This window comes from Lithobates pipiens, unplaced genomic scaffold (assembly GCF_037356315.1).
Source record: "Lithobates pipiens isolate NorthernLeopardFrog02 unplaced genomic scaffold, aLitPip1_a1.2 Scaffold_23, whole genome shotgun sequence".
NCBI classification, from domain to species: Eukaryota; Metazoa; Chordata; class Amphibia; order Anura; family Ranidae; genus Lithobates; species Lithobates pipiens.
Genome location: NW_027507785.1, coordinates 122,080,926 through 122,107,077, shown reverse-complemented (window position 1 = coordinate 122,107,077; position 26,152 = coordinate 122,080,926). Strand labels below are relative to the sequence as shown.

The window sequence follows — 26,152 nt, the reverse complement described above, 5'->3', positions numbered from 1 at the left end:
CGATCGGAGGGCTCCGACCCTCCCACCTACCTGGAAAACCTCCTCGTTAAAACCTTCGGCAGGGAATCTTTCTCCTCCACGTTCGTGATCGAACGAGCGCATCGTCTGGCGGCCCGCCCGCCTCCAGCCGGCGCACCCCCGCGGACTTTCATTGCCAAGCTACTTAACTACAGAGACCGGGATACGGTGCTTCGCCTCACCCGCGAACGTGGAAATATCCCGGTTGACAATGTTACGGTGGCAGTGTTCCCAGATTTCTCGGCGGAGGTCCAACGAAAACGAGCACAATTTACGGAGGTCAAGCGCCAGCTGCGAGTTCGCCATTTGCCATATGCAATGTTGTTTCCAGCTCGACTCCGGGTGACCCGTGAGGGCAAGACCTATTTCTTTGAAGATCCTGCTGCGGCCTCGTCATGGTTGGAACGGGATGCGGTGCAAGGCCCTGCTTGACAGCTGACCACTACAGCCCCTGAGTAGTGCCTACCTATCCACCTTGGCTACCGTGAGTGATCCCTGCCCTCTCCTGTTCCCTCTACTATACCCCCCCCTCTTTTTTTCTCTTTTGACCCTATGGATTGCCTCCATTTTTGCTGCTATCACCCCCTGCATGGGAGAACGCTGTGCTGATTGCCCTCTGCGGTGACCGCCGCTGGACTCTCTCTGTGCCCTGGATTCACAGTTTCTGCCTCCCCTCCTTTGTCAGACTCCCGTGCACCCTTCATTGTTTTCTCTGAGATGAACACCGGTGTGATGGCGCAGATCGTGAGGGGGGCCATGTTCTGGGACGTGCCACCCCTGCCCCTGTCTCGCTCCATTTTTTCACTCTCCCCTCTCTCCCTTCCCTCCCTATTTTTACTGATGCACACGGAGGTAACCATATACTGCTTGAACTCCTTGTCTCCCCTATTGGGCCCATTTTTCCACATGCCTGGGTTCCCCCCCCCCCCCTTTTTTTTTTTCCTGTCAGCCCCACGCGTTATGCTTCTACCTGGTCTCTCAGACGACCTGCTGACTCTTGCTCTGGAACGTACACCCACTGCAACCTGCTGCACTGTCTGCTCTGCAGTTTGTTATAATTGCGCCCATGTTTGTGTTGTTTCCCTGGCCAGCAGTCACTACCGCGGCTGCGGCGAGTGACAGTTTTTTTGTTTTGCCCCGCTGGTCCAGAGTAGGCATTGTTATGACTGTTTTACTGGCTCTATGTGTTTTATATTGTGTTATTTACAGCTGTAATTTTATTGCAAATGTGTTCCTGTATTTGTTGCTGCCAGCCATGGAGGATCCGGAGGTTGCCCAGGCGCCCTGCATGCCCGAACTTTCTGGGCCGGGGGCCTACACTAGTCTAATCTGTGCCGACATGTTCCATGGCTGCGCTTAAATTTGTAACCTGGAATGTCAGGGGCCTTGGCGCTAAACCCAAGAGATTAGCCGTCCTTACTCACCTCAAACGCCTGAAAGTGGACATCTCGATCCTCGTCGAGACTCACCTTACAGGCCAGTCCCAAAGGGCGCTTAGAAAACCTTGGGTCGGCTGGATGTACAGCGCCCCTCACACTTCCCATTCCCGAGGTGTAGCCATTTTAATTGCTAAAACTGTGCAGTTCCAGTTACATGACCTATGCTCAGACCCTCACGGTAGATTCCTATTTTTACATGCCACTGTGAGCGGCCTGACGATGCTTATTATGGCGTTCTATATACCACCACCTTTCCAGTTTCAGGCCCTGCACGAAGGTCTTAATTTTATGACCAAATTCCCTACAGTCCCGGTAATCTGGATAAGTGATTTCAACATGACCATCAACCCCGGTCTCGACCGACTTGGCGCACCTGACCGCACGTCTTCCCCCCCCTCATACCACTAGATTCGGCAGATTTGCAGCTGAACTGGCCATGACAGACTCCTGGAGACATAAGCATCCAACAACACAGGCCTTTTCTTGCTTCACCCCCGCCCGCCGAGCTATGTCTCGTATAGACATGGCCCTGCTCTCTCCCTCCCTGCTTCCCGAATTATTGGAGGTCGGCTTCGACGCCAGGGTGCTGTCGGACCACTCCCCATACTGGTTGACGCTGAGACTGCCTGCGACTGTCCCCCCCCGTGTGTGGAGACTGAACCCCTTCTGGCTTACGGTTATCCCAGATCTGGAGGACCTACAGAGGGAACTAGTTTTTTTTTCTCCCTTCAAACGCGGGATCTGCGTCCCCTGGGTCAATATGGGAATCATTTAAGCTTCATGCTAGGCTGCTCCTGATCACCCGTATTAACAGGTACAAGGCTAATTCTAGACAGGCACTGACACAGGCTGAGGAGCGCCTACAATCCCTTGAGCAACTGTTTGTGACGGACCCTTCCCTGGAACATGCCACCCAGCTCCGCCTCCAGTCCCGACTGACTGATCACCTTCATTATGAGAAAGCGAAGCAGGGCCTTTTCTTTAGTAGACAGCGTGTGTTTGAACACGGCGAGCGGGCGGGCAAACTGCTAGCTTATATGGCCCGGCTTGACCATAGCCCTCCGGTGGTGGTTCAGCTCCGTGGCGCCGCCGACGACTTGATCTCCGACCCTGACCTGATTCTACGTGAGTTCAGAATGTTCTACTCCAATCTATATACCTCCACAACCAGACACACACGCTGACCTCACCCAATTCCTTCACTCCATAGATTTCCCCTCTATCAGCCCAGAGCAGAGAACCCTCCTGGAAGCCCCCATCTCCCCTGACTGTATTGCCGAGGCACTTGCCTCCCTCCCATCCTCCAAGGCGCCTGGCTCGGACGGGCTGCCCCTGGAATTTTATTCTCATTTTCAAGACACGCTAATCCCAGAACTGCACACGTTATACACCCATATGTTTGACACAATGTCCCTTCCCGCCTCCATGGGAGAGGCCCTTGTTGTCCTCATACCCAAGCCCGGTAAGGACCCCTACTACCCAGAGTCGTACCGCCCGATTTCCCTCCTACAGCTGGATGTAAAAATCCTGGCTAAAATTCTGGCCCTGCGACTCAATAAAGTTGTCCTCAGCCTTATACATCCAGATCAAACGGGGTTCATGCCTAATAAAAATACTGCCTTCAATCTCCGCAGACTCTTTATGAATCTGCAGGCCACCCACGATAACATCGGCTCCCGGGTAGTCGTGAGTCTGGATGCCGCGAAGGCGTTTGACTCCGTTGAATGGAGTTACCTATGGGAATGCCTGACTAACTTTGGCTTTGGCCCTAATTTTATTAAGTGGATTCAGCTTTTATATAGCGCTCCCACTGCCCGGATCCAGGTTAATGGCAGGATCTCGGATCCTTTCCCTCTGTCTAGGGGTACTCGCCAGGGTTGCCCGTTGTCCCCCCTCCTGTATGCCCTCGCGGTTGAGCCGCTGGCCATTGCCATTCGTGCTCACCCGCAAATGAAGGGCCTGCGTTCGGGCCTTTTGACAGAAACCCTCAGTTTATACGCTGACGATATGTTATTATACCTCGAAGACTCGGGTCCCTCTTTGCAAGCAGCCCTGCGATTGATAGAGCAGTTTGGGGAATACTCTGGATTACGTATTAACTGGTCCAAGTCCCAGATCCTCCCTTTAGACTTGGGTGCCCCGTCCGCTGATCAGGCGGCAATGCCCTTGGTCAGGGCAAGTCAGGTGAAATATTTGGGAGTGCAATGTTCACGATTGCTGACTGACTACACCCTTTTAAATGTGGAACCCTTATTCACCCTGCTCAAGCAAAAAACCCAGACTTGGTCCCGTCTCCCCCTTGGGGTGATGGGCCGTGTAAACTTGGTCAAAATGATTCTCCTCCCCAAGCTGCTCTGTGTTTTGGCATGCTCCCCTGCGCATCCCTCTCAGAACCTTCAAATCCTTGGAGGCCATCTTAAACACGTTTGTTTGGGGCTCGTCTCGACACAAGCTCTCATGGAGTGTTCTGAAATGTCCTACCCACCTGGGCGGCACCGCCCTACCAGACCTGCACTATTATTATCTGGCCGCTCAACTGTCCCATTTCTACTATTTCAATCAGATTGACAAAGATCGCTATGCCTCACTGGTATGCTCCCCACACTACACTCTGGTCGTACACCCGTTCCGTCTCCTTATGCGTGGCTCCGGGGGACCTTCCGTCCCGATGAGAGACATGTTGTCCCACCACTGTTTGATTTGGCAGCAGGCCACGTCCATTACTGGGGCCCCTAGGTTTCACTCCCACACCCCCCTTTGGGACAATCCCCTACTTCCCGAACTCTCTACGATCCCCGACCGCTCTGTGTGGCTAGCCGGGGGCGTTATCTTTCTGTCCCAGGTTATTACCAATGGCTCTGTCAGACCCTTCCAGGCCCTCAGAACTGACTTCAACCTCCCTAATAGAATGTTTTTTAGGTATCTTCAACTCCGCCATGCCCTTAGCTCTCAGTTTGGCTCCCATATCCCCAGGCTTGAAACGCCTCCGATAGCAACAGCCGTGCTAGGTGATGACCCTAAGAAACTGATTTCTTTTTTTTACACCAACCTGCTCACGCCTGGGGCGACTGCCCGCGCCTACCGACTTAAGGCTAGATGGGAGGCCGACGTGGGGGTTATCGAGGACGCGGACTGGGAAACTGCACTTGACACCCCTAAGCTGGTCTCCCCGAAACTTTCTGACAGACTTACACACCTCTACATGCTACATAGGTCATACCTGACCCCTGGGCGGCTGTCCAAGTTTAGACCTGGCTATGATCCAGCATGTCCTAAATGTGGTGATCCTCAGGCCACGTTCTACCATCTCCTTTGGTCCTGTCCTGAGTTGCAGGTTTACTGGAAGCAAATTGTTGACTTCCTTCATGACCAAATGGGCTCCCCTCTGACGCTATGCCCCCGCCAATGTTTGCTGGGGATTCTCCTCGTATCCGAGGAGGCAAGGATCCCGACTGTTTTTCTACAGGAGACCCTATACCTAGCCAGACTGCAGATAGCCCGCACCTGGTTGCGCTCTGCGCCCCCCACCGCCCGACAATGGAAGGCGGCTGTCAATGCCACTCTACCCTATAAAAAACTGCTGTATATGCATAGAGGCTGCCCGAGCAAGTTTGCCAAGCTGTGGGATAAATGGATGGGGGATTCAGATACATGTACCGACTAGTGTAGTCTGTGGTCTGTACGCCTCTTTACACCTATCCGGGTTCGGCCCGGCGAGTCCGGCTGTCACCGTGGTTGTAGTTGGGCTCCCCGCCCTCATAATAATGATTTCCTGCTCCTCTCTGCAAATTACTTTGAGTAGAATGTATTATGGCTCGGCATATGATTCCCAACCTCTGAGTTCCTCTTTTCCCCCCATATCTGAACACACTATATTGCCCCTTGTTTTTTTATGTAACGTGCAATCTGTAAACAAAGAACCCCCCCCTCCTTGTGTTTTTCAGCCTGTGGTATTGTTAGCAGCTGTTTTATATCCGCATATTTGGTGTATGTTGCACCCCATATGTGTTACTGTTATCCTATGTATTTTGTATGCTCAATAAACGTTCTTTTTTTCAAAATGTGCCCGTGAAGCGCCGCTGCCAAATCGCATTGCACGCACTTCGCCAGTGGTACCCATTCATTTCAATGGGCAGGAGTGGTAGAGGAGCGGTATACACCACTTCAACGTGATGCTTGCAGGACTTTCTTTTTTTTTTTTTTTAACATCCTGCCAGCGCATTGCCTCAGTGTGAAAGCACTCTGTCTTTCACACAGCCTGCAGGGGAGCCGTTTTGCAGGCACTTTACAGATGCTATTTTTAGCCCAAAAGTGCCTGAAAAATGCCCCAGTGTGAAAGGTGTCTGTTAGATTTTATGAGATGAAGTGAAAGGGGAAAAAATAAAATTAAAATCGGCATTATATGTCGGCCATCAGACGCCACGATTTCTAAATATTGGCATCGGCCAGAGAAAAAACATATCGGTCAACCTCCTAGAGGTAAAACCTTGAGTTTTAATTTTGTATGCAATCGGGCAGGCCCTTGCTCTACGTGATTTTGGCAAGTCTGAAGACCAAAATCTGCAGGAAATCTAGTGCGTGTGTGTGTGGAGCTTTAGGCAGACTTCTAATAATTTGGTGAGCCAATTGCACAAATTATGTTTCTGAGGGTGGTCAGTACACATTCTGTGTATAGAACAACTCCAGATAGCCATATTCCATTGCATTTTTTAGCGGCTGCAGATAAGGAAAGGTAATTTTTAATAACATTCAATTACAATATTATGTCGCAATTGTATATGCTATATATTTCTTTCTTTGCCATTTTTAAGTGGAGTTGCAACATCCGACCGTGTGTACAATCTATTGGATAAACTTTCGGTTTTCATCGGATTTTTGTTGGCTGTGCAAACGGACAAACAAACATAAATCCGATGGAGCAAAGTCCAATCATTTGTACAGAAAACCATCGGACTTTACAATCACACATGCTCAGAACCAATACAGAAGTTGACCAAAGGTGGCGATAGAGCAGAAAAACCACATTATTTGGTGAAAGTTGGCTGAAAAAGTCAGATCGTGTGTGTTTAACATGTTCAGGGCCAACGCCCTTTGTACAAAAGTCTACGGGAACGTTTGTAATAAAATCTGATCGTGTGTATGAGGCTTAACGTAGTAAAACTATCTCAGGACTACTATTAGTTTTCAGTTTTTTTGTTTTGCAATCTCCTGGCTGTTCCATAAAAGGGATGTGGGCAGTTGTAAAGACCCAATGGCATCCTTGGGTGTTCTCCAGGCTCTCCAGATCTTCCCAGGACCACAACAAACACTATGGCAAGTGGGAGGAGATTGAACACGAACCTGGAAGTGCTTGGCTTCCAAGCATTTCTGGATTCAGACCTATCGTCGTCTTAGCTTAAATAGCCTGGTAACCAGTGGGACTCCTTGCCCCCCCCCCCCCCGGACTGCTCTGGTGTCCTGTAAAAAAAATAAAAATAAAATAATGCACCGCTTCAGGCAGAAGCAATCAACTAGGAAACTGTCAGGAGGATCTGGCGGGCAGGGCGGGGAACTCCCGCTGAGACGCATCTAGCATATGAATAGCCACATTGTAAAACGAAGTTCCGCCTCCTAGACCAGCCACTCTAATAGACAGCATACTGGTCCAATACCAGTCCAGGAGGTTGGACTTCGTTTGACAGCGCAGCTATTCATATACAAGATGTGTCTCAGTGGGTCACCGCTCTGTCATCTGGCCACCAGATCCTCCTGATTCCTCCCTGTTGCATTGATGGGCAATATGCTTTAATTATGGGCACTGATATGCAGCACAGATTGACAATATGCTGCACTGATATGCTTTATGTTAATATTGTTAGTTATTCTTGAACTTAAACTGTTAAATGTTTTATACAGAATTATTTTTCATGAGATTTGAAGAGGGCGTGTTTAGGGGCAGGACGGGGTAGAGGTTGGGGGGGGGGGGGTGTTAACTGTTGGCAAGTAACTCTTAAGGCCTGGCTAGTGGCTTAGGACTTGAAATTTTGAGCCCTGTTTGTAGTTCGTTAAGTGTAAAGTAGTGCTCCTGCGCTATCGCTGTAAGTGGGTAAAAGAACGAACTGCCACAAACACCGATGGGCTAAACCAATGACATGTAGAATAAATTGCATTGTGTGGTTCTGCACTGTTAACCTCCCTGGCGGTATGATTAATTCTGGTTTTAGGTGCTGAAAGCGGTACAATTATTTTGCTTGGAAATTTGGCCTTTTATATTGCAGTCCTGTAATTCTTAGGAACAACTCTCTGAAATCTGTTAAAACCAGAGTCTAGCAGACATCCTGGATATGATAAAGTTTATAATATAATAAATATTCAATAATGTAATCAAATCCTAAAACACTGAAAAAGGGACACTTTCTGGTTGCTATGGACAATCTCCAAATTCCAGGCAGAAAAAACTATTTATAAAAGTGCATGCAGGGCACTGCACAGACCACTAGGGACAAAGGGGGTGTGTAATTTTTTTTTATACAGTACTGTAATCTAAGATTACAGTACACTGTGTGTCTTTTTTGTGTGTTTTTTACTTTTTTGAATTTGGCGCCGATCTCCGCTCCGGTGCGCCGTAATGTCACAGGGAATGGAGCTCAGCGGCATTCGGGCACTGTGTGAATCGAGCGGAGGACGGCTCGATCACACAGTGCGGAGGAAATCGCTGGATCCAGGGGACAAGGTAAGTAACTGTGTCCTCCCTGTATCCAGAGATGCGATCCCGAGTCTGGCTTGGGGTTACTGCTCGTGGAACTAAAGTCCCAACCTGAGCCAGACTCGGGATCACCGCTAGGGAGTTTAAACAAAAAATAATGAATGTGGAAAAGTGAAGAAAATCAAAATCTGACAAATCCTATAGCTATATGCAACACTGTACTAATTGGTACATAAGTACCTAAAAATTTATAAATACGTGGTGAAATAAACGCTCAAAAATGTTTCATGCAAAAAAAAAAATACTAAAGCATAGAAAGAAACTAAAATTACCACTACGTGCTAGTGAACATTATCATATGACTAAATGGATAATAGACATGTAATAGTCAATATAGGTTGGAATCTAAAAGTCCTGGAATAAATCAAGTGTAGATATTAAGTGATGCTTTCACCATGCTAAAGGAACGTGTCTCCTCTTCCAGTGCAGTGACAACTCTGTGCTAGTTGGCCTCTCACCTTACTGCTGTAAAGTAACAGCATAAGTGACTGATCTGGTGGTGATCCAGTGGCTACAGTTAGCCCTCATTTATGGTGGCTCTCTAAAGTGGATAGTTCTGGCTACCTCTATATGGCTCCTCCTCTCTTTTGGCCTGGTTGGTGGCTCTTTATCCACTTCCCGACCGGCGCACGCTGATGTACGTCGGCAGAATGGCACGGGCAGGCATACTGGCGTACAGGTACTTCCAGTTTTAAATGCCGCCCTGCCATCGCGATTGTCCCGCCGGTCGGCACCCCCGAAAGTCCAGTCGCGGGTCCCGCGGACTCAATCGGCACGGGCATAGCCGCGATTGTCTCACGGGGCGGCTGAACGAGGAGATGCTGTTGTAAACAGCATCTCCCCTTTCTGCCTAGCAACAAGTGGCGCTGATCTCTGCTCAATGTGATTGGAGCAGAGATCAGTGTTCACTAAAACAAAGCCCAGCCCCCCACAGTTAGTAACACACCCCTACGAACACTTAACCCCTACACTGCCACCCACTGGTTAACCCCTTCACTGCCAGTGTAATTTACACAGGAATCACTGCATTTGTATAGCAGTGATTGCTGTATAAATGACAATGGCCCTAAAAATGTCCGATGTGTCTGCCATAATGTCGCAGTCACAATAAAAATCGCTGATCGTTTTCGCAAGAATACAAGGACTTGGTGACCCCTGGGACGGATCAGGTGGTTTAGAGTGCCCCCTAGATCGAATTTTGGTGGTTGGCTGTTGGGGGGGGGGGGGTGTATTTACTCCCCCCACCCCCCCCCCCTTCTCTTCTCTGGGTTTTTTCTTTTCTTTTTCTCTGTTTTTCTCCTGTTCAGGACTGGAGTCGGTCCAAAACTCTCTGCTTTCTTTTTCTGCATTCCTATGCACTTTATTCTGCTAGCTTTATTTTCTACCTATATTTAACTTTAAAAAATAGACTTGGACCTCAGCAGTCTGGGACAGCTTCCTGTATGGGGTTTATATCAGCGGTGTTGGTTCCCTATTGGGAGCGGCAATAAAGCCGGGGGTGCCGGTAATATTCTCCCCTTGATTATGTGAAGGTTGTGATGCCTATTAAAATGCTGTGCAACATTAATGTTTCAGCCAATGTAAAAGCTGTATATGGTTTATTACGGTTGTTCAGATTGCTGTGTTCAATAAAATCCTTTTAAATGGAAAAAAATAAAAAATCGCTGATCGCCGGCATTGCTAGTAAAAAAAAAATGCTATAAAATTATCCCCTATTGTATAAACGCTATAACTTTTGCACAAACCAATCAATCGCTTATTGCGATTTTATTTTTATTTTTTTTTTACCAAACATATATGTAGAAGAATACCTTTCGGCCTAAACTGAGGGAGAAAAATTGTTTTTATTTATTATAACAAAGTAAAAAATAATGCGTTTTTTTTTTTTTTTTTTTTATCAAATTGTTGCTTTATTTTTGTTTAAACCCCAAAAAAATGAAAACCGCAGAGGTGATCAAATACCACCAAAAGCAAGCTCTATTTGTGGGGAAAAAAGGATGTCAATTTTGTTTGGGAGCCTTGTCGCACGGCTGCGCAATTGTCAGTTAAAGCGACGCAGTGCCGTATCGCAAAAAGTGGTCTGGTCTTAAGTCAGCAAAATGGGCCGGGGCTTAAGTGGTTAAGGCGGATGCTGGTCTTGTAGTCTGGGGATCCTTCCCATACTTTCCTCTTGTGCTGCCCCAGTTGAGTACTCTTTCCTCTGCTGGAATCTGACACCTCTGGGAGTGTCCATATCTGGCAGCAGTCAAAGATAAAGATAAATGAATAATGTGGTTGTGTGGGCTGAGCCCCGCACCGCAGCACTGTTTTTAAATTCTGACGGCAGGTGCGGAGAGAAGATTCCCCACCTGTCAGAATGCAGATTTTAACGTGTGTGGACAAAATCTAAAAAAATACTCCAAAGATTTTGATGAAACCATGGAAAAAAACTCTACTTATGCTTTAGGAGCCTGCTTGAAGCACTGATATAAATTTTTTTCCCTGCATGTTGAAATATTCTTCAACAAATTGAATACGTTTTAGACGCCATCCTTGTTCAATGTGGAAGCCATAGGGCACTCTAATTTTGCAATATTAATGTGTGTTTTGTGTGGTATGTATTTGGGTTTTTTTGGGGGGTTTTTTTTCCCCCTATACTACCCTTTTATTTTTCATTTCAGATGGTACAGAATATGGGCTAAATGAGAGTGATATGGAGGCATCGGTGGCTACAGTAGCTAGCATGGCAGAGCAGATTGGTGCGGACATGATCCTGCTGCGAGAGCACCAAGAGGTCGGAGGCAAAGTACGAGACTACCTGGTGCGCAAACGAGTGGGAGATAATGATTTCTTGGAAGTAAGGTGAGATTAACTATTCAGATGTTTGTGTCTGTGTGCTTTATTATTTTTATTATTGGTGTTATTTTGTGAGGAATTCATATTGGGTACAGCAATAAACCACTTTAAGGACTGGGCCTCTTTCTGAGATTTGTTGTTTACAAGTTAAAAATAGGTTTTCTCATTCCTTCATTGACGGACACAGCACATGCAAAAACTACAAAACTGCACAGTACCATCCCAGGGGGAGGTCCTACTGGCTATAACACCTCACTCTGCTTCCAGCAGCTCAGTTATTTTTTATTTTATTTTTTTATTAGTTTTTTTTTTTTTTTTCTGCCTAGTGTAGAAGGACCTGGCTACTGGTGGGGACCATTTGGTCCTGGCAATTTTTTCTTTTTTTCTGTTTTTCCTGTGATGTATAATCAACAGCCGGGCTGGGTGACAGGCCGGATAATATAGATCCTGGTAGTCTCCCCAGCCTGGCTGCTGAGCATGAGCAGACCTTAACTATGCGCTGGGTCGGCCACGACATACCTCGTCTGATCCAGGAGCAGCTGGTGAGCTATATGCTCCGGGGCGCACACATGACCGGGCTACTGCTCTCCATGTCAGTGTGCCGTACTGCTTGGGTGATGGGTCTGTCCATGGAATGCATCCAGCAGTCCCTGCAGGAGGAGTAAGTATAGTTCCACCTGTCTCGGCAGGATGGACCAGCTGGGCATTCCCTGGGAGGTCGACTAGGGAGTCTCTCCCTCTCCTTTATATTTTTTTCCTCTCCCTGTCTATTCCCTCCTCCACATGCTATGGGCCGCTGTGTGACTGGGCATAGGGGGTGCGGTGCATGTACCTGGCCGGGGGTCCTCTGGGGCGTGCTCTGAGTCCTGGCAGGAGGCTGCTCTGGGCGCTTGGTGGTCCGCTCATCTGTTTCGGTTTTTAGTTCACGGTGGGATATCTGTGTGTGCCATGTGGGCCGGCCACCGCATCAACCGTGGCCATTTTTCTGTACAGCAAGTTTTTTTTTTTTTCTTTTTTTTTTCTTAATCGGCCATTTTATGCAAGTCAAGCGGCCATTTTCACCGTGCTCTCTTTTTTTTTTTTGAAGCGGACATTTTCTAGTAGAATAGCCTCAGTTTGTTTTACCTCTAGTGCTGGGTGGCTGGTTCATTCTGGAACAGCACAAAACTTGCACAGAACACCTCGTGGCTGGCACAGGGGAGAGCAAATGGCAGCAGCACAACGCAGTACCTGGGTCAGGTTGGTGAGTCCTGGGGGGGGGGGGGGGTGGGCCCTCAGTCTGTGGCAGCTAGGAGGGTGGACATTTTGTGACTTGCCTTAGGTCCCTAGTGCTGACAGGCGAGAGTGGGTCAGCATGGTGTCAGAAACTGGTGATTCTTCCCCAGACATCCCTGTTATTGCAACTGGTTCCCCTGCACCTGCTGTGCCTATGGGCGCTCTGTCGGTAGTCCTGGAGTCCTTTGTTGCCAGGGTGGAAGGGGTGTGCGAGTGCAAGGGGGGTAAAACCCCCCCCCCCCCCCCCCCCCCACCGTCTTCTGGGGAAAGCTCTGGTTTAGACTCTGGTCCCGCTGTGGTAGGCGGCCCCTGTTCTGACATGTCAGAGGATGCGGACCAGGCCCACTCGGACAGTAAGGATAACTCCGTGTCTCGGTCGGCGCAGGAAAAAATGCTAGTAGGACATATCTATGACATATCTATGATCTATACGTACAGTCGGCGCAGGGTCACTGGGCGCAAGAAGCATCCCACCTGCTGATCATTGTGCTGGAGCTTTAGGTGGTCAGGCAGTGCCTCTCCACATGATCAGAGGCTGCAGGGGCCTCCGGTCAGGATCCAGTTGGACAACGCCACATCGGTGGCATATGTCAACCATCAAGAAGGGACAAGGAGCTCGGCCGCAGCACTGAAGGTCGCTCACATCCTGCAGTGGGTGGAGTGGTGGGTGCCGGCTCTGTCGGCCGTATACATTCCAGGTGTAGAAAACTGTCAGGCGGACTACCTAGTCTTTAGCTTCTGGACCAGGGGGAATGGTCGCTGCATCAGAATGTATTTTGGCTCCTTTGCCTGAGGTGGGGTACACCAGATGTGGATCTCCTTGCTTCTCGACTCAATCTGAAGATACAGAGGTTTGTGGCCAGGTCAAAAGATCCCTGGGTGGACGTGGCAGATGCCTTTTGTGGCTCCATGGGGGCATTATCGGCTGATTTATGCCCCCCCCCCCCCCTCAAAATTCTACCACGTCTGCTATGCAGAGTGGAGGCAGAGGGGATTACAGTGATTGCCCTGGTTGGCCTCTACGTCCTTGGTACGTCAACATGGTAACATCCAAAAGAGGTTGCTTTGCATTCCTTGGAGGTGGTCCGGGCTGTGCGGGTGTATCTGTCTGCTACGGCTCCTTGCTGGAGGCCGGACTCGCTGTTTGTATTGGTGGCTGGTCCAAAGAAGGGACTGGTGGTCTCGTTGGCCACCATTTCTCGGTGGATCAGACAGATCATGGTTCAGGCTTATGCCTTAAGGGGGCGAGCGTCCCCCTTTCCTGTCACGGCACATTCGACCAGGGTATTGGTGCCTCCTGGGCTTTCCGACAACAAGCGTCTGTTTGCCAGGTATGTAAGGCGACGACCTGTTTGTCCATTCACACTTTCACTAAATTTTACAAGATTGATGTGAGTGTATATTCGGATGCTTGCTTTGGCCGTAAGGTTTTTGCAGGCGTCTGTTTAAGGTTGCAGGAGTTCTGGTTGTTATGGGTGGAGTTTTTCTTGCTGTTCCCAACCCTTGTTTTTTGACACTTCTTGGGGACGTCCCTAAGGTCGAGATTAAAGGTGCTGTGTCAGTCAATGAACTTCAGAGAAAAGAAGTTTACTGTGAGTACAAAAATCCTATTCCCCCCCCAACACCCTAGAGGATAAAATGGCGGTCGTTGCAATACTTTGTCATGCCGTATTTAGGCAGCGGTCTTAGAAGCACACTTTATTTTTATTTTTTTTCCCACAAAAAAAAACAAAACTTTTTTGAATGAAAGACAACAGTAAAGTTATAATTAATAAAAAAAAAAAAATATATATATATATATTTTTTTTTATATATATTTTTATATATATATATATATTTATATATATTTTTATATATATATATAATGTATTATTATTTTTTATATTGTGAAAGATAATTTCACACCGAGTAAATTGATATCCAACATGTTGCATTTCAAAATTTGGGCCCACTCGTAAAATGGTGACAAACTTTTTACTCTTAAAAAATCTCCATAGGCAATGTTTAAAAAATTCTACAGGTTGGATGTTTTGAGTTAGCGGCGTTGTTCTAGGGCTAGAATTATTGCTCTCGCTCTTCCGTTCACGGCGATACCTCACATGTGTGGTTTCAACAACCTTTTTCATATGCGGGTGCTAGTCACGTATGCGTTTTTGCTTCTGCATAGTCACATTTTTTTTTATTTTTTATTTTTTTTCACTGTTTAACCACTTTCAGACCGGACCAATTTGCTGGTCAAAGACCAGACCACTTTTTTGCGATTCGGCACTGCGTCGCTTTAACTGACAATTGCGCGGTCGTGCGCCGTGGCTCCCAAACAAAATTAACGTCCTTTTTTTCCCACAAATAGAGCTTTCTTTTGGTGGTATTTGATCACCCCTGCGGTTTTTATTTTTTGCGCTATAAACAAAAATAGAGCGATAATTTTGAAAAAAACGCATTATTTTTTACTTTTTGTAATATTAAATATCCCCCAAAAATATATAAAAAAACATTTTTTTTCCCTCAGTTTAGGCCGGTACGTATTCTTCTACATATTTTTGGTAAAAAAAATCGCAATAAGCGATTATTGATTGGTTTGCGCAAAAGTTATAGCGTTTACAAAATAGGGATAGTTTTATAGCATTTTTATTAATTTTTTTTTTTTTTTTTTTTTTACTAGTAATGCCGGCGATCTGCGATTTTTTTTTTTTTTTTTTTTTTTTTTTTTTTTTTTTTTTTTATTGTGACTGCGACATTGTGGGGGACCCATCGGACATTTTTGACACATTTTTGGGACCATTGTCATTTATACAGTAATCACTGCTATATAAATGCAATGATTCCTGTGTAAATGACACTGGCAGTGAAAGGGTTAACCAGTGGGTGGCAGTGTAGGGGTTAAGTGTTCCTAGGGGTGTGTTACTAACTGTGGGGGGGGTTGGGCTTTCATTTAGTGTACACTGATCTCTGCTCCAATCACATGGAGCAGAGATCAGCGTCACTAGTTGCTAGGCAGAATGGAAAAATGTTGTTTATACAGCATTTCCTCCATTCGGCCGCTCCGTGAGACGATCGCGGGGATGCCCGCGGCGATCGCGTCCGCGGGTCCCGCGACCGGACTCACGGGGGTCCCGACCAGTGCGGGAGCATTAAAATGCAGTAAAAGTTTTTTTTTTTTTTTTTTTTTTTTTTTTTTTTTTTTTTTTTTTTGTTTTAAAAAAAAAAATGGGAAAAAATGGCCCTTTTAAGAGCGATGTGCAGAAGTGACGTTTTGTCATCGCTTCTGCCCTGCGGTAATCTGGAGACGGGTGGGGGCCATCTCCCCCCTCGCTTGTCTCCATACCCAGCAAGGGGACAGACGCGATCGCCGCTGCCAACGGCTCCGGTACGCGGCGGAGGGCACCAAATCGTGGCAGGAGGGGGAGGCCCTTCTCCTACCGCCGATGAAAGTGATCTCGCGGCAAATCCGCCGCAGAGACCACTTTTATCTTAAACCGGACCGCTCCCTGAAAAGGACCCATTTTGTTATGTGAGCCTTTTAGCGTTTGTTGCCCACCCCCTTGGTTGGCCTGCTTTTGGCATCACAATAGCCTATGTACTGTAAGACATAAGAAGTAGGATTTTTGCCTTGCCAGTAAACTTTACTTCTTTGGGTAGAGAACATTGGATCTTTTAGTCTTTAAGCATGGGTTAGATGCAGCTATCGGGCAACTGAACGCTGGAGAAAAAATATGCATTCCTTCCCATTCCCATCTAGCCTCAGTTAATTAATAAGATTATAAAGAGGGGAAGGACCTGTGTCTTGTACTAGATTCCAGGAGACTGAATTTACTGTTGAGAAAAATAGTTTTTTTATTTTCCTTTGCACATGATTGTGCATTCAAAGCAGACCTTGCATCAAAATGTATTTTTTTGTTTTTAACCCACCCCTCTTTTAACAATCATTTTAAATATGGGGCTAGTCGCATGTATTACTTCTGTAGTGAGCTGACAATGCTGCCTGTTCTGCAGTACAATCTCAAGCAATGCTGTCAGCTTGGAGTTCTTTCCTGCTGAACTACAGACCTACTCTCCCTCCTCATCTCTATAACATAAGACAGGATGTTCTACACTCCAGCAGGGACAATTCGGGTTGAGGTTTCAGTGCAGCAGAGGCAGTGGTGTTGGTTTTCTACAGGACATTTTGGAGAGCAATAGATTTCTGGAATTATCAAATATTTTATCTATACTTGCAGTCCATACACTTTTTAAGATTTCAGTCTTTCTTCCCTTCCTGATACATTTATAACTGTGTTCTGTGAATAGTAGACGTACCCAAAATAAGCATGTCTGTTACTGTGTTCTGTTGTAGGGTGGCTGTAGTTGGCAATGTGGACGCCGGGAAGAGTACACTTTTAGGAGTACTGACACATGGAGAACTTGACAATGGCCGTGGTTTTGCCAGACAGAAACTCTTTCGGCACAAGCATGAGATTGAGTCGGGCCGCACCAGCAGCGTGGGCAATGACATCCTAGGCTTTGATAGCCATGGACATGTTGTAAACAAACCAGACAGTCATGGAGGTAGCCTGGAATGGACCAAGATATGTGAGAAGTCTTCAAAGATCATTACTTTTATTGACCTTGCTGGCCATGAGAAATATTTGAAGACCACTGTATTTGGAATGACTGGTCACCTACCAGATTTCTGCATGCTGATGGTGAGCTCAAGCTTTTGGTATTTAGTGTTGTACATAAAACTTCTTTGAGTAGTACCAGTTTCCTTCTCTTTTGCAGAAACAAAATTATAGTATTTGCTATAACCTTAAAGCTAAACTTCAGATAAAACAAAAATGTTCTCACAGTGGGGCTTTTCCTGCACTGAACGGGTTAAGTGTTTGTGTATTCTTGGAGTAAGGACTTTCACTTGTCCTATCCCTTACTCACCGTTAACCAGTTTACAAGTCCTTTCTACTAGTAACCTTGGCATAAGCAATCTAGCTTTTTAAAGTGGTTGTAAATCCTCACTTATACCCAGTGAAATGAATAACCTGTCTTCTCTTTTCTACATCCCTTCAAAAGTGCTGAATTTTTAGATAAAGCCTTTCATCTGTAAGGTGCTTCACACATGGCACAAGGAACAGAGGAAGGATGCAGAGCTGATTACAACCACTTTTAAGTTGCAATTCATTTATAATTTTTTTTAGCAACACTTGTGCAATTTTCTACCCAACGCTGTTAGTAAGAGAAACATTTCACTGCTGCTGGTCTCTAATTCTAATTTTCTGCCTGTTTCTTTCATCAACACTTTTTGAAACGCACCATTAATATCATTGGAGGTCACAGTGGAGGTATAACTCAGTTGGATTGTGGAGGGTTGGTCTAGGGCTGAAACAACTAATCGATTAATCGACAGCTAATCTATTATGAAATTAATCGATTACTATTTCTCTTATATTCACCGACCGACACAGCTCCTCTCTGTAACTGAATGGGTTGTTTAGCCTGCCATTAGGAGAACTAGGCAAAATTGTTACACAACACACAGAAATTTTAGTCCTGCCCCAGGGGGGTGGACCCTGTGCTAACAACCCTCCCCGTTTCTCCCAGCAGATTCAGTTTTTATTTTGCCTAGTAAGGAGAATGACCTAGGAACCCTGCGGGCCCATTTGGTCCATGTTTTTGCTGCAGGTTTGATGTTTTTTGCGCAAGATAGAAGATCCCAGGATCTTTCATATCAACTGCCGGCTGGGTGACAGGCTGGCTAATGATTATCCTTTTAGTCTCCCCAGTCCGGCCATTGAGCGTGTGCAGGCCGCAGCTAAAGCTCGGCAGGCCACGACATGCCTCAGCTCCAGAGGTGGTCGGTGAGCTTCAATGCTCCGGGGTATACCTATGACCAGGCTACTGATGTCTGGATCACAGTATACCAGGCCAACAGCTATCCTCTAACTGCGCAGGAGTAGGTCTGTGATGGAATGTCCCCCAGCTCTTCAGGACTGGTAAGTAGGGCTCTCCCTATTTCGGTGGGGTGAGCAGCTGGGCATTCCCTGGGGGGTCGATTCCGGGACCACCTCACCTCCTTATCTTCTCTCCCTATCTCTCCCCCCCCCCCCCCCCACTGAGGGGGGTGGCTGCATGCACTGCGGGCAGTGTGGGGTGTTCGATGGGTCTCTCACCTGTGAGGCTCTGTGCGGCTAGCGTTGGTCCTGGTCCCGGTCTGGGGGGTCCCAAAAGGTGTCTGTGGAGGTGTTCTGGCTGTAGGCAGGCAGCACTGTTCTGCGTTTGTCATGTCACCGCATGGCGCTGTCCGGCGACCATCTTGACTGTGAGAAAGGCAGGTTCCCCTTGTGAGCCTCAGCAGCCATGTTCTATGGGATTCTCCTATTAGTTGCATTGATGGCCATTTTCTTGAAGCCCAAGCGCTCTTTTCACTGCAGTTCTCTTGTGACAGCTTTACATGTGCTCTCACGGGCTGTTTCCTGTGTCCGCTGTGTGTATAGGACGCTGGATGGCTCTTTGCTGAATGCTGGCGCAAGCTCTGCAGAACGTTTCACCAGTATTGGACAGCTGCTGCCGACAGTTTTCTCCACTCTGCATCTGGGTAACCTCCTAGGGACTACAGGAATGGCTAGTGGCATTCACAGAATGCCCCAGGGTGGTGAGTCTGGTGCCAAGTACCCCTCCCCATGTGGCGGCAGCAGGAGGATGGGACCTTCACTGTCCTAAGTCCCCTTGCAGGTGGCAGACAGGCTTGGGTCAGCATGGCTTCAGAAACTGGCATTTCTTCCCCCGAAATCCAGGCTATTGCAACCGGGTCACCTGTGGATAGCGCGGTGCCCATGGACACCCTGACAGCAGTCCTTAACTCTTTTTTGTTGCTAAGATAGAGGCGGTGCGTGGAAGGAAAGGTGCACGCAAGAGGCCCCTGCCCCCCCCCCCCCCCTCATCCTCTGGGGAGAGCTCTGATGCAGACTTGGGCCCGGCTGCGGCTGGTGACCCGTGCTCTGACCTATCGGACGTGGCTGATCAGGACCGTTAAGACAGTGAGGATGATTCCCCGTCCGGGTACGACAAAGTGCTTGTTGGAGCACTAATCACAGCTGTGCGTGATTCCCTGAAGATTCAGGAGCCAGCGGATCCCTCTGCTGATGTACCGGTCCCTTTTGGGTCCCACAAGCCAGCGCGTTCACCTAAGGTGTTCCTGTATTTGACTTATTTTGACAAATTCATCTACAGGGAATGGGGTCGCCCACAACGGACCTTTTCGGTCCCCAAAAACTTGGCGGTGTGTTACCTCCTTTGAGGAAAGCCTTCTCAAAAAATGAAATGGTCGGCTTCTCTGGTCGTGGACCCCCCAGTATCCAGGTTAAATAAAGTAACCACAATCCCGGTTGAGGGGACTCCTGCATTCAAGGATCCCGTGGACAGGAAGGCTGAGGCAGTGTCTCGTTCCTTGTTTACAGTTGTGGGGTCAGCCGTGTGACCTGCACTGGCTTACGCACTGGTGTCGCAGTCACTGAGTGGGCAAAACTTTTGCACCGCGAATTGGGAGAGCAAAACGCCTCCCCTGTCTGCGTGGAACTAGCAGACCAACTAGTGCAAGGCCTAGTTGGTGCCACTCCGTAGGCAAGGGCCCTCTTTTTCCAATCACAAGCGGCTTTTTCGTCCGCCCGGTGCTTCGGCAAAACGTCCCCAGCCCGACAGGATGTCCACGGACGGCCAGAAGCGTCCCTGGAACCGCAAGCCTAACAAGCCTGCCAACAAAAGTGCTACTGCATGAAGGTTTGCCCCCACCCACATATCGGGTGGGGGGGTTGTCTTCGGGAGTTTGCAGCCTGGTGGACCTCCCGGTTATCCGACCAATGAGTCTGCGATCTGATTTCCAAAGGCCGCAAGATAGTTTCTCTCTTGGCCGACCAACCAGATTCTTCGCCTCCAGCATACCCGCGTCCCTGGTTCACCGGGAGGCCCTGTTAGGGGCAGTAAGGGACTTGCTAAATCAGGGGGTGATCATACGGGTTCTGGAATCAGAACACTTCCAGGGGTTCTATTCAAATCTTTGTGGTTCCCAAGAAGGAAGGGGTACGTCCAATCTTGGACTTTAAAGGCCCTCAATCACTCTGTGAAAGTGCAGAGGTTCAGAATGGAATTGTTTCGCTCAGTAGTCGCTGCACTCTATCAAGGGGACTTCCTGGCACCCTTGGGCATCCAGGATGCTTACCTGCACATACCCATTTGCCTTCGGCATCAAAAATGTCTGCATTTGGCAGTAGGGGATGCCCACTACCAGTTTGTGGCTCTTTTGGCCTGGCATCAGCCCCCCGAGTCTTTACCAAAGTACTGGCTCCAGTATTGGCGTTGCTGAGGTAGCGAGGGATCGCGATCGTGGGTTACCTAGACTATCTCCTCCTGAGAGCATCTTCCACCTCCAAAATTATAGGAGGATGTGGTGATCACCATGCAGACCCTGCAAGAATTTGGGTGGCTGTTGAACCAAGAAGTCGTGGTTGTACCAACTGGAGTACCTGGGGTTACTGTTGGACTCCAGGGAAGCGAGGGTTTTTCTCCCCTCAGACAAATTGCTGACTCTCAGATCTGCGGTCAATCTACTGATGAACCGCAAGTGGTCGTTGCTCCACCTTTGCATGCGAGTACTGGGACTCATGGTGGCCTCCTTCGAGGCTGTACCTTATGCCCAGTTCCACACCAGAGTCCTGCAGAAGGAGATATTGACAAAATGTGACAAATCTCCGTTGTCCCTGGATCGGCAGATCCAGCAGAGCCAACCAGTCAGGGACTCCCTGATCTGGTGCTTGAGGTCCCCGGTGATTCCATCTGGAAAATCGTTCCTTCCTCTGAAATGGACGGTGATCACTACGGACTCCAGTCTGTCCGGCTGGGGTGGAGTGATGGGGATTCAGTCAGCTCGGGGCCTCTGGCTGCGGGAGGAATCCAAGTTGCCGATCAATCTGCTTGAATTGAGAGCTGTGCCTCCACACTTGGTCCATGCGTCTTCAAGGCCGTCCGACCAGGATACAGTCAGACAACAACATGGTTGTGGCGTACATAAATCACCAAGGGGGAACCAGAAGCTCAGCCGCTGCTCGGGAGGTCACTCACATACTTCGGTGGGCAGAGCGACACGTTCCAGCCCTGTCGGCCATTTACATCCTGGGGATGGAAAACTGGCAGGCGGACTATGAGTCGTCAGATGCTGGACCCAGGAGAATGGGCGTTGCATCCGGAGATATTCCAGCTGCTGTGCCTGAAATGGGGCACACCGGATGTAGATCTCTACATCTGGTAGATCTCAATCGGAAGATGCCGAGATTCGTGTCCTGGACAAGAGATCCGTGGGCAGACACGCTGGTGGCTCCGTGGGATCAGTACCAGCTGATCTACGCCTTTCCTCCACTGAAACTGTTGCCACGTCTGCTTCGCAGAGTGGAAGCCGAGGGGATTCCAGTAATCCTGGTTGCCCCAGATTGGCCTCGGCAGCCCTGGTGAGTCTGGTGGCAGACGCTCCCTGGCGACTGCCACTGAGAGAGGACCTCCTATCTCAAGAACCAGTCTTTCACCCTGCTTTACCATCGCTGGCTTTAGCGGCATGGCTATTGAGAGCCGGGGTCTGTTGGACTCTGTGATTCCGACTATGCTGAGGGCGCGGAAATCTTCTTCACGGAAGATATACCATTGTACCTGGAAGGCCTGTATCTTTGTGTGAGGAGAAAGGGTGGCATCCGCGCTCCTTTTCTATATCCAGGATCCTGCTGTTTCTTCAGCATGGAGTGGACCAGAAATTGGCGTTGAGCACCATTAGGGGAAAATTTCAGCCCTGGCTGTCATTTTAATTTTTTTTTATTTTATTTTTTTTTTTCAGCGACCCCCCCCCCCCCCCCCCCCTGGCATCTCACTCATTAGTGAGTACCTTTTTGTTCAGGGGGTACGACATGTAGTCCCTCCAGTGCGTCCACAGTTGCTCCCCATGGGATTTGAACCTGGTGTTGTCGGCGCTTCAGAAGCCATTTGAGAAGATCAGGGAGATTCCCCTGTTGACCCTTTCACAGGAGGTGATCTTTTTAGTGGCCATCACATCGGCCAGGAGGGTTTTGGAATTGGTGGCCTTGTCCTGCAAGTCGTCTTTTCTGGTCAACCACAGGGATAAGGTGGTGTTGCGTCCGCAACCGTCCTTTCTACCAAAGGTGGTTTCGGCTTTTCATATCAATGAGGACATCGTATTACCATTGTTGTGTCCTAAGCCGAAGCACCCCAAGGAGGTGGCCCTTCACGCTCTCAATGTGGTTAGGGCTCTGAAGGTGTATTTGTCTGCCACAGCTCCCTTTCGGAAGTCAGACTCACAGTTTTTCGGTGGCTGGTCCAAAGAAAGGCATGGCGGTCTCGTCGGCCATCATTTCCAGGTGGATCAGACAGATTGTAGTCCAAGCCTACGCTATGAAGGGTCAGGTGCCCCCCTTTTCAGTCACGGCCCACTCTACAAGAGCAGTCGGAACATCTTGGGCCTTCTGACACCAAGCGTCTGTTGCTCCGGTGTGTAAGGGGGCGACCTGGTCATCGGTCCATACGTTTACCAAGTTCTACAAGGTAGACGTCGGTGCATCAGCTGATGCCTGTTTTGGTCGCAGAGTTTTGCAGGCGGCCGTGTAGTAGCAATTGAGTTTTTTTTTTCCTGGTTTTTCGATAAAAACGCAGTACTGTTTGTTAATGCACTGTTGCATTACTTCCGCAAGTAGGTTGCGGTGTTGGGGATCTCTCCTTTTGAGAATGCCTGGTTATGGCGGTGTTTTTTTCTGTACACTGCCGTTTTTTTTTTTTTTTTTTTTTGTTTTTTTTTTTGTGGGTTTAGTTTCTCTAGTTCCCACTTGCCATGGAGGATGTAGTTTTAATGCTGTTTTTTCCCACCCCTCGTTTGGCACTGCTTGGGGACGTCCCATTTAGTTACAAGGAGGAGTTGTGTCGGTCGGTGAATATAAGAGAAAATAGGATTTTTGTACTCGCCCTAAAATCCTTTCCTCTGTAATTCACCGACCGACACAGCACCCACCCCTCCTCCTTTTTTGCTGTTATACTGCATGTTAACGTACTGAATCTGCTGGGAGCAGTGGGGAGGGTTGTTAGCACAGAGTCCGCCCCCCTGGCGCAGGACTAAAAGTTGTGTATTGTGTAACAATTTTGCCTAGTTCTAATGGCAGGCTATACAACGCAGTTAGAGAGGCGCTGTGTCAGTCGGTGAATTACAGAGAAAAGGATTTTACGGTGAGTACAAAAATCCTGTTTTTCATAATCTATTGATCGGCCAGTAACGTAATGGGATTAAACTAAAATGAGACCCTTATAGTACAAAGAGCAAATAATTGCTACAGTAAATATTTCACTGTTCTACAGTGAAAAAAATGAACCCCTTACAGTAGTGATCATCTGCTTTTTTTATTTATTTTATTTTTTTATTTTATTTTTTTTCTACTATAAAGTGCTCATTTAGGTTTTTTTAACCCCATCATGTTACTAAATGTCTTAGACCTGGTTCACATCTATGCGTTTTTATGGTGCTTTTTGCATAAATGCTCTACAGTTCATTTACATGGTTTCCTATGGGACACGTTCACATCTGAAAGGGTCAGGGACTTTTAACGCAAAATGGTGATTTATTGGTTCAATATACTTCAATGGAGAAGCTGCAGAAAAGCATGTAATGAGTTTTGGCAGCAATTTTGGGTTTTTTAATATGCCCAAAAAAAAAATACAAAAATGCAAATTGCAGTAAAACCATATGCGCAAAAATCAAAAACGCACTGCAGAAACAGATCAAACGCAAACTGCATAGGTGTGCACCGAGCCTTATCTTGGTCACACAGATCAATTTTCAGATAAGAATATTCAGACGAAAAATCTTTGTACATTTGCTGAATGAAAGAATTTTGTTTGAAATTTTCACTTGTTTTTAACATTCTGTTTTTAAAATGAATGTAATTTCTGAATGAAAACCACATACACTGTCAGAAAACTTCTTAGTCAAAGGAATTTTCAATTTCCAAATTTTCCTGGCACTGTGGTTGAAAATGAACATTAATTTGACCCACTTTTTTTTTTTTTTTTTTTTTAAGGTTGTTATTAATCGAAACGATAATTGGCCAACTAATCGATTATCAAAATAATCTTTTAGTTGCAGCCCTAGGTTGGTCACTCAAATGGGCATTAGGCTCCATTCACATCTATGGGGTTACTATTTTACAGGTGTTACTTTTCATCAGGGGACACCGAGCCATAGTAGTTACTATGCAGGTTATAGGCCACCTTCAGGTGATGGACACTGGCACGCCCCAAGACAAGAAGTGCACTCTATATAACCGCTCGCACTACTGGGAGTACCTCAGTTTTTCACCTGTGTCTAAGGTGTTGGTCACGAGTAAAGATGTGCTGAGCTCCACTGGAGCAATCCTTTCTGGGGCTAGCCATGCTGACCGGATCCATTCAAAGTGTCTTTTTTTTTTTTTTTTTTTTTTTGGCCAAATTGACTGGTACCTGGGCCTCATTTCCGAAGAAACCAAGGTTTTGCCTGCGAATGCTTCTTTTTAGAGAGCTGGACCCTGGGATCCAGTACTTTTTTTTTGGTAGTGAAGCCATAAAGTTTTGCTGGCAGGGTGCTGTTGCAGGTCCAGGTTTGTGGATTACCTTTTAGGTTCCCCCTGCTCCTGAAGGTTTAACAGAGCCCACCTTGAAGGGTGAAGATTAGTTCGGTTGGTTTACTACAGAAAACCCTGCGGCGGCAAGGTAAGTGGAGTTTTCTAGGTAATTATTTTGAATTTTCTTATGAATGTCTCCTTTAAGAAAAATATTGTCATGTGTCACCACTGGGGGCTGTATTGAGCACGCACTGCCTCATGCTGGAAACAGCGCTGTGTCAGGAGCCGAATACTTCCTCCTTTCCTCAGACTAAAGCAGCAGATCCTCTGGTAAGCAAAAGGGGGGGATTTGCCTCTCCGCCTGTTGCCCTCCTATGCTGGGATTCCCTCCCTCGTGGGCTAAAAGTGCCCGGATCCAGTTTTTTGTGAAAAAAAGGGAAAACGCAGCAGCCGCTCGGCGACTTTTGTAAACACCCCCCCCCCCCCCATGCTCGCTCTAGGTCCAAGGGTACCTGTAGTTCACCGATCGCGTGGGGAAAACCCATCTTTTTGAAAACGGGTTAGCCGTAGGCAAAGGGGGGGGGGCAGTTAGTGCTAACGGCGTTGCCATTCTCCGATGTCAGGTGCACGTGGAGGAGGCTTTTAAAAGCACACTGTGTGCTTCTGCTGGCTGTGGAGGGACACCAGCAAAGACGTGGCATTATTTCAGGTTTAGTGACAGGCATTTCCTTTTGACACATTGTTACTGCTTCAGGCTGGGCACATTAATAGCAGCAATATTTTGCTGGACTATAGCCTAGCAGCGCATGCATTCTTTCTGAAAGTGCCTTTTGCTTTGTGCATCAGTCTGAGTGGAAGGGGGACAAGGAACTCCTCAAAGGGTTCTAAGGGATTAATTGTTTTACAACAATCTAAATCCATGTCCAAGAAAATGTCATCCTCTTCAGAGTGATGCGGCCGGTCAGAGTGAGCTGTCAGGGGAGACTGGTGTTGCAGCAGTGCTGGAAATTTCAGCCCGTATATATATCACACGGGAGTGTTTTTTTTTTTTTTTTTTTTTTTTTTTTTCCTTCTACCGTTTCTAGTTTGGAACAGAAGATTGATGCTATGATCACTTTCCTTTGTGGATCCAAGCATAGCAGATCCCCATCGAGTGCTCAGGAACCTCATCCTGAGGTACAAGGGGCAGGGGGATCATGAAGTTCTTCCAAAAGATCAGGAAGATGATCTCTCCT

At 47.6% G+C, this 26,152-nt stretch overlaps 1 protein-coding gene across 2 annotated transcripts in view; it reads left to right on the top strand.

Moving 5' to 3' along the window:
• The window catches only part of GTPBP1 (GTP binding protein 1), a 163,852-nt gene that overhangs the window by 38,142 nt on the left and 99,558 nt on the right, over positions 1-26,152 (top strand). For both annotated transcript variants that reach the window (XM_077452291.1, XM_077452293.1), the window contains exons 3-4: positions 10,863-11,043; positions 16,646-16,994. In XM_077452291.1, the coding sequence (XP_077308417.1) occupies positions 10,863-11,043; positions 16,646-16,994 (530 nt within the window). The remainder of the gene's footprint in view (positions 1-10,862; positions 11,044-16,645; positions 16,995-26,152) is intronic.